Source organism: Cannabis sativa, chromosome 8, assembly GCF_029168945.1.
Source record: "Cannabis sativa cultivar Pink pepper isolate KNU-18-1 chromosome 8, ASM2916894v1, whole genome shotgun sequence".
NCBI lineage: Eukaryota > Viridiplantae > Streptophyta > Magnoliopsida > Rosales > Cannabaceae > Cannabis > Cannabis sativa.
The window spans coordinates 49,652,315-49,669,240 of NC_083608.1; the positions used below are offsets into that span (position 1 = coordinate 49,652,315).

A 16,926-nucleotide genomic window follows, 5' to 3' on the forward strand; every position below is an offset into this window, starting at 1 on the left:
TATTTGGAGATTCTTATTGTTTGATTTGGTTAATGAGAAGTACAAAAATGTCAATTTTATTGGAGGCTATACTAAGGAATTTAGCTATAGTAGTCCATGATTTCTAAACATACATTTTAATGAAAGATAGAGGGATAACCACATATTTTAATGAAAGATAGAGATGATAAAACGATTATTAAGACTCAATTAAAGTAGTAAATGCATAACTTTTGGATTTCCATGCTTTATAATTGAGTTTGAGACATTAAAATTACAAGAAAAGCAATGTTTTTGTCTAACACCAACTGATGTATCATTCCATGTTGCAGTGATTGAAATCACTATCAAGAATAAGATCAAGTAAACATAACAACAATAACATACATACAAAATTAACCAAACAATTTGTAAACTAAACTGTGATGAGAGCAGAATAAAACAAATGTAAAACCATATTGAATTGATTAAAAATGAGAAATAACATTGAACAATGAAAATACTTTTATTTGAAATCAGTACAAGTGCGAATATTAGATTGAATTAGATTGGATCGTGCGGATTGAATTGGATCGGCTATTTTATGAACACCCTTACACAAAATTGGGTTTTTTGGTTTTGTCTTCAAAACCTTGTGGCTGCTTCATAAGGATGTGAAAGATTGATATTCACCCCTGAATCGGTTTGCAATCTTTTAATCTTTCACCATTGAACTTGTCCTCCTCAAATTGTGCTTGTGTTTCTTAATCTCAAAGAATTTCTTAATCTCAAAGAACATGGGTTCTTGATTTCTTTTATTCTCCTCAGCTCTAATACCACTTGTTCTTTGGTACCTTTCCAAAAGACTTCATTGTATGCCCATCCTTATATACCCATAATCATTCCCATTTCTAGTCAATGTAGGACTTTGATTGGACACCCAACAATTTTCCCCTCAAACATGACCATATAGCCTCCGCTCAACGATCTTCCATCTTGCACTACCGCTATCATCAAACAGAACACGCTGCTTGATCTTCATTGTGAAGAAGACTTTCGACACAAGGTACCATTCATATCTTCAATCGTGAGGTTACACAAAAGTTCATCACCTTAAGAAGATTCAAAGAATTCATTCACACGGTTAATGTTGTGATCTGATTCTAATACCACTTGTTAAGGACGCCAGACACCATCCATCTCTACTCTAGGTATGATATTGTTCGTTTTGGGCTTAAGTCCTCACGATTTTATTTTTGGGCACCTTCCCAAAAGGCTCTATACCTATAGAGATATGCCCATCGTTAATACTCATGATCCTTCCTATTTCTAGTCAATGTGAGACTTTAATAATTTTGCACACCCAACAATATCAATAATAGAATAGAATTAGGACCGTTAGTAAAACCTATCACTAAGTACAATTAGAAACTGTTAAAAGAAAAATCCACATCCGCAAGTGGATTGCTTAAATGGCCATGATCTAACACTAGACATGTAATTTGATATTTGATGTTATATAATTTAACCTAATAATCATTATAAAAATTATTAATTAATTCCCAAGGTGTCATTTCTTGATCATACTGTTCAACATTAATACTAATAACTAATAATGATACTCTTATGGAACTATATATATATATATATAGTTAAAGTTTATTAATTTAAAGGAATTTTTCAAATTAATTTGACATAAAGATTCTCATCTAGGAGAGTATAACCATTAATACAAAATTATAGCGATTTGATTGGGAAAACTAGAAGATATAGATTTATTTTTTAAGAAATAAATCTTCGACTAAGATTGGTTGATTTCTAAAATGAACTGTAGTCTTTAGGAATTAGGATTTTGTGAGAAAATCAAATAAAAGCATTATTGAATGCAGATTTAGAAAGTTTTTTATAGCTATGCAATATATATGACAAGAATAGAGATATATAGTGTTGAAGAAATTTCGATAGAAAGTCTTTATTCACATTTGTAGCCATGCATATATATATATTACACCTTTCAGTCGCAAGATCTTACACACATAATTTAAAGCATTAATAGATTCTTATAATTAAGCTATAGCTAGAGAAACAGTACTCACAATATACAACAATATATGTGATCACTTTCAAACACATGCATACAATTAATCACTGATCGATCGATCCAACCGAGTCATTAATTAATTTTATTTTTGGTGACTAAAATTAACAAACAACCAAACCAAACAAACATACTAATAAATAGTATTTTTATTTGAATTAAACAGAAGTAGATGGGCGTTTGTTGTCAAGGTGGGGAGTGTCAGTAGTAGTAGTGCTCATCATACGACGAAGTCTGAGCGAAAAGGTGGGAGAAATGATGGGCTTACGCTCACTCAACTGAATGACCTTATAAACATATGAACCAAGCAATGTTCCCGCAACTGGACCTATAAAGTACACCCAAAGCCCTTTGAACTCTCTACTTGCAATTGCTGGTCCTAATGTTCTTGCTGGGTTCATAGATCCACCTGAAACTGGCCTGAATAATAATTTCACAAATTTACAATCAATATTTGATGTGAGTTTGTTTTGGGTAATTACTATTTTTCAATTTGTTGAATGATAAAACTTAATAATAACTTGATGGTTATAATAATTAGACTAGTTGCATTTTTTTTGTATTTGTTTCTACCATTTTTTTAAAAAATAAGGTTCAATTTATTATAATTTTAACAAAATGTTAAACGAAATATAGTTAGTTTGGTAGAATATGATTATTATAGATTTTAATTTAAAAATTGAGTTATTACGTACCCAGCAACAATTGATGTTATACAAACTGATGAACCAACAGCCAAACCAGCCAGCTCTCCCACCTGCAATTATATTGTTTTAATTAATTAATTAGTCCAAATTAATTAATTAATAATCCAACATATGTACACATTAAATGATATATATATATATATACGTACGGCTTTAGCATCAGTTGCAACAGCAGAAGTGATAAACATCATGTTAAAAGTGACAACAATCTCCATTATCAAAGCCCTAACATCACTCCCAGAAGGTGTTGTCGTCCCAATTCGATCTATTGGGTCCAGAAGTGCACGTAGTGTAAATGCTGCTGCAATTGCTCCTGTGAATTGAGATAATGCATAGAATGGCACCTACACAATATATATATTTAATAATATTAGAACACACCAATATTCTTACATACAATGTTTACATTTTTTATATTTTAATTTAATACAAAACGTTAGTAATTTTAATCCAAGATAAAAAGGCTAGGCTTATAAATTTATAATCACCTTCAATAAATATAATGAAGTTAGTCAACTCGATCTTATTACCTTTCAAAAATGTAGAATGATTTTTTTGATCAGTTATATCATAATTAATAATAAATTATTATAATTGTTTTTTTCACCTAGCTAATTGTTATGAATTACACCAAGATCGTGCCACTACGTAAGCATTACATATGTAACGCCCCGATTTCCCGAGACGTCACACTTACTAGTCCGTTTAAAACCATTTATAGAAAAACAATAAACTAATTTATTGAAAATAATTAAAGCATGAGATCTCATTATTTTAAAACAAAAACTCTTGATTCCTTTATAAATTTTTAAACATTAACTTTTACAAAAGTAATCGAGCCATAATCTTTAAAGAAATATTCTCAAACCAAAACATCGTGACAATCCCCTAACATGTAATCCATGCCTCGAGCTCGCCACCCTCACTGTATAGTTTTGCCTTACCTGCACACAGAGTACCCGTGAGCTAACGCCCAGTAAGAAGAGCTATGTAGGACATAACTCCCCAACTAGATAACATAGTCATAAACATAATAACATCACAATGTAAAATTAATTCATACCATGCTAGCATTCATATACCAACATATCATATCACATACTATTCTCAAATATAATAGAACATCATATCACAGTGTAATCTTAATGCATGCTATACTCACACACATAACACACAGTATCTTATCGCACATTGTCCTCACATACGATAACATACTCCCACTCATGTTGATCAGACATGAAGTGTAACCTGCCCTGCCTCGTGCTGTTCTCACACTCGGCATCCAACAGGGCAATCCCTTATCACAAGTTGTACCCACCCATGATAGGATAACCTGCAAGTAAACCCATACAAGCAGCCAAAAATATATATATCCTGCAGTGCTATGCTCACACCAGCAGCAGAAAACCTATCCTATAAGTGCTATCCTCACACAAACATTCAAAAGCCTTATCACTATCACACACCAATAACATTAGCATAAAACAACAATCTACCATAGAATAAAACATGTAAATACAAACCCATAATACAGTTGTATGTTTCAACATACACCCTGTGCACAGATGTCCACTCTTCTTACCTCAGTTGTTAAGAACACCTTCTTGCTACTCCAAGCACCTCAATGAATTTCCTTGTTGAGAACAAGATCCTAAATATTCATTAACACAACAATACATTCAAAATATATTCAAGTATGAATCTCTGTACTCATACAAAAACCTACGTAGAAGTACGTAACACATAAGCTAATTTTACTTGCATGCCACACCATACATAACCATTTATCAATATATTTCACACCAACACATTGCATGTACCCATATGAATATTTTTAACGTAAAACATGTGCTCATACAAACACTTTTTACGTGAAATTTTACTAAAATACTATTTATCAACAAATATACAATTATGTAATTATTTATCAAAATCAGAAGCTAACATATTTCTTAATCATTTATACAGATTATAAAAGTAATTAAATCAATCTAGATACACGTACAATTTATTATTCATATTCATGTACTAATTTACACTTCAAACTGTATATAAATACCAATTACTTAGATATATAAAATAACAAAACATCTCAACCTAGTCTTAAATTTATTTCATAGACTAGAATTATATTGTAACATTATATTGACAGTTCCCAAGCAGTGAACACAATTTTTAATATTTACTCTATCTAAAACTCAATTAAATCATTATTTAGTCACAAATAATTATAATAAATACCTACATCAACTAATAAATTATAAAAACCCTTTTAATTCGTACCATAGGTAGTAAATAGCATTACAAAAATATATTTTACTGTTTTAGCATCACTTAACTATTTTTCATAATTATTTTAAGTATTAACTAAATAAATTCATGAAAAATACAAAAATGATTGAAAACCCAATCTAACCATTCTAACACAGTTTATACTCTATACTAAGCCCTAAATAATTAACTTTTAATTTTCTGAATAATCTAGGTATTTTTCATAATTAACTTTAGAAATAACACAAATAATTCATGAAAAATACAAAATCGACCGAAAACCTAATCTATCAATTTTGTAACAGTTTATAATCCATAACCAATCATAGAAAATAAAATTAGATTTTTCTGAGCAACCTAAGTATTTTTCATAATTAATTTAATAAATAACACAAATAATTCGTGAAAATTACAAAATTAACTGAAATTCGAATCTACCAATTTTGCAATAGTTTATATCTCATAACTAATCATATAAAATATATTTAGATTTTTCTGAGTAATCTAAGTATTTTTCCTAATTAATTTAACACATAAACCAAATAATTCATAATAAATCAAATAATTGCAAGAAAATTCCCAAACTTCATAGTAGACCTAAAAATACCTAAAACAAGTCAAGTATAAGAAAAAAATCTGAAATAAAACCTTTAAAAACCCCTGAACGGAGCTTCGCCGGAGTTTCGCCGGCGGGTCGTCTTCTCCGGCCACGGTGAGTTCCAAACTCCCGTTTTTCTTGCTTTCGACGCCTCCTTTCAATTAGGAATGATCCCCACAATGCCCAGAAACTCAAACCGATCCAATCTTGTCCAAAGAAACAACTAAATTACGTCCTAAAAGAGTTGTCTTCTTTAGCTCCGGTGTACCGCCTTTTATGGTGTCAAAATATTGGTTTTGTGTTTTTGACGTCAAAGCTCCATTATTTTTCGTCCAAACCAAGCCTTAGGGTCCCAAAAACTCAAATACAACCTTCTTTGATCCTTGAAACAAGTTAAACACGTTCAAATTCGGATCCGTTTCAAGAACGGTATTTTGAACGTAATAATGGCGTATGTCGAATGGTGCGATTACAGACCCTCTAATCGCATCTAAAACTCCTCTTGGATGAAATAAAACTCAATGAAATAATCTAAGGCAGCCCAAAACTCTCAAATCCAACCAACCCGAAATCTCACTTTCTCACCACTCGGTTTCGTTCGACCCAAACCGCTCTCTCTCTTTCTCAGTCTCTGCCTCTCACTACTGTTTTTTTTTAAACCCTTCAAACCCTAAACAATCATATAAACATCTTATATATAATCCTAACCCTAATATAACCCTAGATTAACAACTTAAAATTTAAAAACAAAAAAAAGAATATATATATATACATACCTACGTAGAAGTAATATATAATAATAATAATAATAATAATAATAATAATAATAAATAATAATAATAGTAATAGTAATAATAATATTAGTATTAATAATAATAATAGTAATAGTAATAATATTATTATTATTAATAATAAATTAGACAATATGCTATAATATATTTACCCATATTTTTATTATTAATTTACCTACAATAATATTCACAAATAATAAAATATTAAATTATCTCCAATAATTTAATTATTTATCTAGCATTACACACACCCTCAAAATAAAATAACAAAAATAAACGAAATAAAAATAATAAAAAAAATTATTGTCACTAAGAAAAATTTCATACTCCACCAAACTCATAAATATTCAAAATAATAAATTATCCCCATTGACAAACAAAATAAACTAAAAAAAAAATTATTCAACCAAGAAAGCGGATATTACAATTATCCCCTCCTAAAAAGAAATTTCGTCCCGAAATTCTACTCGACTCTTTTTGTTTTTTTTTTTTTTTTTTTTTTTGAAAGCGAAGACTCAATGTCTTACACCTCAGCACTTGTCATCACCCTGTCCTGCTTCTTTTATAGCGAAGACCCTCGCTGGAACATATTTATCGTCTTCCTTTGAATCTTCCTTGTTCTCAGTTTGTCCCCACAATGGACAATTACGTTTAATATGACCTTCTTTTCCGCATTTGTAACATGCATTTGCCCTACACTCTCCGAGATGACGTTTAGTACATTTAGGACATTCTGGAACATTGCGTCCATTGTTTCCATTGGATCGGTGGTCGTTATCAGTTTTGTACCTCTTGTCTTGACTTGATTGTCCGGGCTGATCTTGTCCCCTTTTCTTGTACTCATTAGAATTGGCTGCACCTTTCTTAGATTCCCTCCTAGCAGCATTTTCTTTCCAAATTTTGTTTTCACTTCGCTCAGCCGTAAGAGCCATTTCGACAACTTGAGCATAACTGAATTGACCCCTTGACACAATCTCTACATCCCGAGCAATCATTGGTTTCAGGCCTTCCACAAATCGATGTGCTCGCACTCTATCAGTAGGTACCAAATCTGGAGCAAATTTTGCCAGTCTATCAAATTTTTGTGCATACTCTGTAACTTGATAAGGCTCCACTTGGGCTAATCCCGTAAATTCATCAACCTTTGCTGCTAACACTGCTGTGTTATAATATTTCTCATTAAAGACCCTTTTGAAATCATCCCAGTTCATGGTATTTACATCCTTTGTTTGTTCCACCACCTCCCACCAGATACGAGCATCTTTCCTCAACATGTATGATGCACACTTCACTCGGTCATTCCCATTGACCCTTAGCATCTGCAAAATATTTTCTATGCGACTCATCCACTCTTCAGCCACCACTGGGTCTATGCCTCCCTCAAACTCGGGTGGGTGTTGTTTTCGAAACCTCTCTGCTAACATCTCGTGTCTAGCCTCTACGGCGGGATATACCACCGCGGTGGTGGGTCTCTATTTTCTGGCCCTGGCGGCTCCGGTTGATGTCTCAGCTGACGAAGTTCTTCATTCTGCCTACGAATAGTTTCTTCCAGTGCAGCAAAGCGCTCTTCCCATCCATGTGGTGCTTGTGGTGGTTCATTGATCCCTCCATTCTCTTGGCCTCTATCTCGGCGTTGGCCTTGGCCTCGACCCCGACCTCGACCTAATCTGACTGACCTTCTAGGAGGCATATTCAAACTCCTAAACCACACAAACCTAAAAAATATCAAGAAGGAACATTTTGACCATCACCTTTAGATGAGAAGAATATCACAACACTACATGAACAATTTAAAGATAACTTAATCGTAAGTAATAACCACTTACAGTACAGTGAGTCGAGCTCGTCTCGTGGCAATGAACTTTACATGTTAGGGCTAACCACACTCTTTAGGACCGTATTGCTCTGATACCATATTGTAACGCCCGATTTCCCGAGACGTCACACTTACTAGTCCGTTTAAAACCATTTATAGAAAAACAATAAACTAATTTATTGAAAATAATTAAAGCATGAGATCTCATTATTTTAAAACAAAAACTCTTGATTCCTTTATAAATTTTTAAACATTAACTTTTACAAAAGTAATCGAGCCATAATCTTTAAAGAAATATTCTCAAACCAAAACATCGTGACAATCCCCTAACATGTAATCCATGCCTCGAGCTCGCCACCCTCACTGTATAGTTTTGCCTTACCCGCACACAGTACCCGTGAGCTAACGCCCGCAAGAAGAGCTATGTAGGACATAACTCCCCAACTAGATAACATAGTCATAAACATAATAACATCACAATGTAAAATTAATTCATACCATGCTAGCATTCATATACCAACATATCATATCACATACTATTCTCAAATATAATAGAACATCATATCACAGTGTAATCTTAATGCATGCTATACTCACACACATAACACACAGTATCTTATCGCACATTGTCCTCACATACGATAACATACTCCCACTCATGTTGATCAGACATGAAGTGTAACTGCCTGCCTCGTGCTTGTTCTCACACTCGGCATCCAACGGGGCAATCCCTTATCACAAGTTGTACCCACCCATGATAGGATAACTGCAAGTAAACCCATACAAGCGGCCAAAAATATATATATCCTATGATCTTATGCTCACACCAACGAGAAAACCTATCCTATAAGTGCTATCCTCACACAAACATTCAAAAGCCTTATCACTATCACACACCAATAACATTAGCATAAAACAACAATCTACCATAGAATAAAACATGTAAATACAAACCCATAATACAGTTGTATGTTTCAACATACACCCTGTGCACAGATGTCCACTCTTCTTACCTCAGTTGTTAAGAACACCTTCTTGCTACTCCAAGCACCTCAATGAATTTCCTTGTTGAGAACAAGATCCTAAATATTCATTAACACAACAATACATTCAAAATATATTCAAGTATGAATCTCTGTACTCATACAAAAACCTACGTAGAAGTACGTAACACATAAGCTAATTTTACTTGCATGCCACACCATACATAACCATTTATCAATATATTTCACACCAACACATTGCATGTACCCATATGAATATTTTTAACGTAAAACATGTGCTCATACAAACACTTTTTACGTGAAATTTTACTAAAATACTATTTATCAACAAATATACAATTATGTAATTATTTATCAAAATCAGAAGCTAACATATTTCTTAATCATTTATACAGATTATAAAAGTAATTAAATCAATCTAGATACACGTACAATTTATTATTCATATTCATGTACTAATTTACACTTCAAACTGTATATAAATACCAATTACTTAGATATATAAAATAACAAAACATCTCAACCTAGTCTTAAATTTATTTCATAGACTAGAATTATATTGTAACATTATATTGACAGTTCCCAAGCAGTGAACACAATTTTTAATATTTACTCTATCTAAAACTCAATTAAATCATTATTTAGTCACAAATAATTATAATAAATACCTACATCAACTAATAAATTATAAAAACCCTTTTAATTCGTACCATAGGTAGTAAATAGCATTACAAAAATATATTTTACTGTTTTAGCATCACTTAACTATTTTTCATAATTATTTTAAGTATTAACTAAATAAATTCATGAAAAATACAAAAATGATTGAAAACCCAATCTAACCATTCTAACACAGTTTATACTCTATACTAAGCCCTAAATAATTAACTTTTAATTTTCTGAATAATCTAGGTATTTTTCATAATTAACTTTAGAAATAACACAAATAATTCATGAAAAATACAAAATCGACCGAAAACCTAATCTATCAATTTTGTAACAGTTTATAATCCATAACCAATCATAGAAAATAAAATTAGATTTTTCTGAGCAACCTAAGTATTTTTCATAATTAATTTAATAAATAACACAAATAATTCGTGAAAATTACAAAATTAACTGAAATTCGAATCTACCAATTTTGCAATAGTTTATATCTCATAACTAATCATATAAAATATATTTAGATTTTTCTGAGTAATCTAAGTATTTTTCCTAATTAATTTAACACATAAACCAAATAATTCATAATAAATCAAATAATTGCAAGAAAATTCCCAAACTTCATAGTAGACCTAAAAATACCTAAAACAAATCAAGTATAAGAAAAAATCTGGAATAAAACCTTTAAAAACCCCTGAACGGAGCTTCGCCGGAGTTTCGCCGGCGGGTCGTCTTCTCCGGCCACGGTGAGTTCCAAACTCCCGTTTTTCTTGCTTTCGACGCCTCCTTTCAATTAGGAATGATCCCCACAATGCCCAGAAACTCAAACCGATCCAATCTTGTCCAAAGAAACAACTAAATTACGTCCTAAAAGAGTTGTCTTCTTTAGCTCCGGTGTACCGCCTTTTATGGTGTCAAAATATTGGTTTTGTGTTTTTGACGTCAAAGCTCCATTATTTTTCGTCCAAACCAAGCCTTAGGGTCCCAAAAACTCAAATACAACCTTCTTTGATCCTTGAAACAAGTTAAACACGTTCAAATTCGGATCCGTTTCAAGAACGGTATTTTGAACGTAATAATGGCGTATGTCGAATGGTGCGATTACAGACCCTCTAATCGCATCTAAAACTCCTCTTGGATGAAATAAAACTCAATGAAATAATCTAAGGCAGCCCAAAACTCTCAAATCCAACCAACCCGAAATCTCACTTTCTCACCACTCGGTTTCGTTCGACCCAAACCGCTCTCTCTCTTTCTCAGTCTCTGCCTCTCACTACTGTTTTTTTTTAAACCCTTCAAACCCTAAACAATCATATAAACATCTTATATATAATCCTAACCCTAATATAACCCTAGATTAACAACTTAAAATTTAAAAACAAAAAAAAAGAATATATATATATACATACCTACGTAGAAGTAATATATAATAATAATAATAATAATAATAATAATAATAATAAATAATAATAATAGTAATAGTAATAATAATATTAGTATTAATAATAATAATAGTAATAGTAATAATATTATTATTATTAATAATAAATTAGACAATATGCTATAATATATTTACCCATATTTTTATTATTAATTTACCTACAATAATATTCACAAATAATAAAATATTAAATTATCTCCAATAATTTAATTATTTATCTAGCATTACACACACCCTCAAAATAAAATAACAAAAATAAACGAAATAAAAATAATAAAAAAAATTATTGTCACTAAGAAAAATTTCATACTCCACCAAACTCATAAATATTCAAAATAATAAATTATCCCCATTGACAAACAAAATAAACTAAAAAAAAAATTATTCAACCAAGAAAGCGGATATTACAACATATATTGAGAAATATTAAAGGGACGAGTGGCTAACATTCTTATAAGGTGTAATATTATTATTGGTATAATTTAATATCGAGTTTTACTAAAATTTATAAAAAAACTACTAACTAATTATAAAATACCATGTCATATAGGCACCTTAGTACCCAATAGCAATGCTCATATATTGCCCTTTATATGTATACAAAATTTTACAATGCACCCTTTAAAAGAGATGTACCGATGCATCCCTTATCTGTTTCATGGTTATGTACATTATAGTTATTACATCCTGCAAAATTTTAAAAAATTTTGAAAAATTTAAAAACATTGAAAACAAGTTCAAACATTGTGTTGCACGCAAGACTATTTTAATTTAGATGCATGCGAAATAAATTGTTTGAATATTACTTTTTATATTGTAAATTATTACGAATTTCTCAAAATTTTGTATGATATCTTATAAATAACTATATAATGTACATGAATATAACAAAAAAAAAAAATTAAACTAAAATATTATTCTAACTGCATGTCGAAATGCGCATATTATAAAATCACCCTATATTATATTTCAACTCTACATTGAAATCGATGTTTTAATTAGCACATACTATGTGTTCAAAAAAAAAAATAAAAATTAGCACATACTATATACTAAATATTAATTCTTCTCTATTAATTGTGTGTACATTCAAAATTTCTTCTTCTTAATATAATGGAAATATAGTTTGTTATATTAAAAAATTATTAGACCAATACAAACTATAACATTCTTAATTATATAGGGCACACTTATATTGCAGAATTGAAAAATTAGAAAAACCATCTAGTTGACCTGTGCATTGATGTCTGTCGATTTGTGACTCGTCCAAGCAGAAAATAACAATAAATAAGTCAATATAATATTTGTAAATATATACATACTTATTTAAATAGTGTTTCGTGTGAGTTAATATATAGAAATGTATATTATAATACATTATATTATTATGATATATATTCTTGGAAAGTTACAAATTATGTAGACTATGTATAATATATATTTTTTTAAAATAATTATATACACTATATATGAATCTAACTTATTTGATGAGCTCTAATAATAATAATAATAATAATAATAATAATAATAATAATAATAATCTACGAATTTCTGTGGGTTCAAGAGGATCAAGAAATGGGTACTTGACGACGGTATTAGACGTACGTTATAATACTTAATAACAATACTCTTCATCTAAAGTCATTTACATTTTTTTTTAATTCCACACGACGTGATTGTCTATCAAAGAAATGAAGCGTCAATAGCTAATTGACGCACTAATATGTCAGATCAAAACCAATACAAATAATTTTTTTTTTTTTTTTGTTGTAATAACACTTTCCCCTTCACAACTCAATTACTAGTTAATTTTTGTTCAAATTCAACACTTGTGTGACATGACTATATATTGTATCACAGAGCATATTTTCCAAAAAGTTGAAAAAACAAAGAGTAATTATCTCTTCTAATAGCAATATAGTGTTAATTCAAACTCTATAGTAAATATCTTTTCTAATTGAAAATATAGTGCTAATTCAAACTCTATAGTAAATATCTCTTTAATAAAAAATAGTGTTAATTCCTTTTCTATTTAGAGTTATATTCTTCAAATCCTATACATGTAGTGCATGATTTACATTATCTTCAAATACATTTTTTTTTTTTCAAAAAAATAATATTTGATTCTCATTTTCTTATATCTTTCTTTGAATTAATTACTTTAATAAATTTTTCTCTTCTTTTAATTAATAAATATATTTAAGGATATACTGTTTCAATGATGTAAAATATATTTATAAAATCTACATGATCTAATATAAAAATTTGATGTAAAATAAATTTTTTTAGTGATATGTATATTTAAAAAAAAAAATAGAGTATCCCATTTTCAAAAAAAAAAAAAAAAAAAATTAGAGTGAATAATTTTTTGAAAAAGCTCTAGTTGTAGTCATTAATATATAAATTATATATCACCACCACATAAAGTGTACTTCACAATCACATTAATAAAGTATTTAAAAGATATTATTAAATTGTAAAACACTTTAATATCATATAACAACATTTTTATTAATATATATGAATGTTACTATATGATATCAATTTGAATTTAATTGATGAATGTGGCAGCTCCAACTATTTTGGAAGTCTTATGTAGATATTATTGTTGTACAAAAATAGTTTTTATCCTACATATGCTTAAAACTTTGCCACACCCTTGTTTGTTGAGATGTAAAATAATTAATAATTTTCTATAATGAGTTTTCATCCCTAAATATACAAGGAAGACCTTTATCGACTAGTTTTCATCCCGACATAGTATCTTTTATGACATGTATGGTAAGTTGTGAGATCATTTTCTAAACTCTCATCTTTTTACTAAATTTTTTATTTTTAGTCACAACAAAATTTGTGACTAAAAGTAAAAAAATTGTGACTAATTATAAATTAATATTTTTATGTTGTAACTAAAAGTCCGTAACTAAAGGAATTAGTCACAAAATTCACAATTTATTGTGGCAAAATGTATTTTTAGTAATTTTTTGTTGTAACTAAAACTCAAATTTAGTAAAAAAATTTATGTTGTGACTAAAATATTGTCACTAAAAGTAGTGTTTTTTTTTCTTTTTTTTAGTGTAATAACGTATATGTAAAATGATCGATCTTCCATAATAGTCTATAAAAAACATGCACAAATTACAATCTTGTATAGAAAGTATTTTGAGGCTAATTATAAAATCTCTTTAGTTTGTAAAAAATAATTTTGGTGTAATAAAATATTCCAGTTCATCAAAAAATAAAATATGATTATACAGATATACTAGTATTTTTCATACATAGTAATTAGAATAAATAAAAATTTTTCAGTACTCCTAAATTCCGTCCCATAAGCTATTCTTTATTACAAAATTGCCTTCTAACAATATAAATTGTTACATTTCATTATTTAAACCAATTTGGTTATATATTAGTTCATGAGTTATAGGTAATAACATTTTTATAGTGGGGAAATTTTTGCAAAAAAAAAAAAAAAAAAACAATTTAGTGACAACTCTATAGAAGGGTCAAAATTTTAGGGGGGACAAATTTGATTTATTCTAGTAATTAGTATCATAAATCTTCAAATTATCATCAGATTGAATATTTTCCATAGAAAAATTTTAATTTCGTAAGAGTACTGTTCTTGCTAGTACTAATAACTTCTTGTATAATTAAGAAAATTATCAACAAACTTATATATAGTGAGTAAATCTTATATTATTAACAAGTACAGTCAAAATTCTTTCCAAGTAACGACAACAACTTTCAACGACGAGCTAACGCACCGTTAGTAAGCACAAATGCCCTCGCTAACAAGCAACAACGATAAACATTCAACGATAATTAAGCTAACACAATGTTAGCAGGTACACTAAAAGCTCTAACAAACTTTTAACAATGAGCCAACACATTATTAGCAAGTACATTGAAAGTTCTCGCTTTGCAACAACAAACTTTCAACGTACGATATGCTAACACACTGTTAGCAAGTACATTGAAAGTTCTCGCTATGCAACAACGACAAACTTTTAACGATGAGCTAACACAATATTAGTTGTACATGATTGAAAGTTCTCGCTATGCAACAACGACAAACTTTTAACGATGAGTTAACACAATATTAGTTGTACATTGAAAGTTCTCGCTATTCAACAACGACAAACTTTCAACGATGAGCTAACACAATGTTAGCTGTACATTGAAAGTTTCTCGCAATGCAACAACGACAAACTTTCAACGATGAGCTAACACAATATTAGTTGTACATTGAAAGTTCTCGATATGCAACAACGACAAACTTTCAACGATGATCTAACGCAATGTTAGCTAGTACATTGAAAGTCCTTGCCAGGCATCAACAACAAACTTTCAACGATAATCTAAAACATTGTTAGCAAATACATTGAAAGTCCTCGCAATGCAACAACGACATACTTTCAACGACGAGCTAACACATTGTTAGCAAGCACATTTGAAAGTCCTCGCAACGATAACAAAGTCGCAACTGAAAGCAAAGTGACGACTTTTTCAGTAGCGATCGAGGGCAAATTTTCAAATAAGCTTACGTAATTTAAAAGAAACAATACAATAAAATGATTAATTCAAATAGAAACATAAACAATTAGAATGGATCAGCTAACTAATTATATAAAAATATATATAATTATAAAATATATACCTGTTTCCATGGGAAGCGGAGAAAAGATGCAAAACCAATAGTAACAGCAGGGTTCATATGTGCACCGGAGATGTGACCAACAGAGTAAATCATCACCGTCACGATAAGACCACCGGCAACCGATGCTCCCAGTTGCGATATTCTCCGTTCATCGCTTCCATTAATGGCAGCCGCAGCACATGTCATGAACACCAGCAGGAACGTTGATACCACCTCAGCCAACATCTACATATTAAGTACTCGATGATGATGCATGTGCATGGCTCATGTGGCCAAAGTTACGTACGTAGAAAAATATATATAGCATTTATTAGTTATGTCAATTTATATATATACCTTTCTAAAAAGACCAGGTTCGAAGTGGTCCTTATATAGAGCCCAGAAACCTGAAGTGTTATCCTCAGCTTGAGGTTTGGGATTCAAACTAGAGGTCAGTTCATTTGTGTCACGACCACTCATACCTCTAGAAACTGATTGATCTATTGTGTCCATAATAAAAATACTATTAATTAGTCTTATAAAAGAAAGTGAAGAAGTACTTAATTTAGACTTAGCTCTAATAATAAAGTTGGGTGTTTTTCATGCATTAATAGGGTTGAGAAAGTTGGCTTAAATAGAGAACAATTGTGCTATGGACAAAGTAGCCTTTACATATCGTGCCATGTCATCAATTTTTTTAATGACAAAGGCCTCCCACTAGGTCATCCCAATTATAATTCATCAAGAAGACTTTTTCTTTTTTTACCCATATAATTTGAAGAAGAAAATTAAAGGGGTTATACATATTCTACAAATAAAAATATGTCCTAACACCTTTCTCATTGTCATATCGTCAGTGACAGATCTAAAATTTTTACTGTGTGGGAGCTTATTTATCATCAAAAAATATTTATACCTATATTATAATTACTCTTACTAA

The 16,926-nt window shown here is 30.1% G+C and overlaps 1 protein-coding gene across 1 annotated transcript; it reads right to left on the reverse strand.

The window, feature by feature from the left end:
- Positions 1-1,908: 1,908 nt before the first annotated feature.
- LOC115700394 (aquaporin NIP2-2-like) lies at positions 1,909-16,597 on the reverse strand. Its single transcript, XM_030627953.2, has 5 exons — positions 16,344-16,597; positions 16,008-16,232; positions 2,913-3,107; positions 2,752-2,813; positions 1,909-2,476 (listed from the first exon to the last, which is right to left on the reverse strand). Exons 1-5 carry the CDS (start codon positions 16,497-16,499, stop codon positions 2,215-2,217), a joined length of 900 nt encoding a protein of 299 aa, XP_030483813.1. The 5' UTR covers positions 16,500-16,597; the 3' UTR covers positions 1,909-2,214.
- Positions 16,598-16,926: the final 329 nt, after the last annotated feature.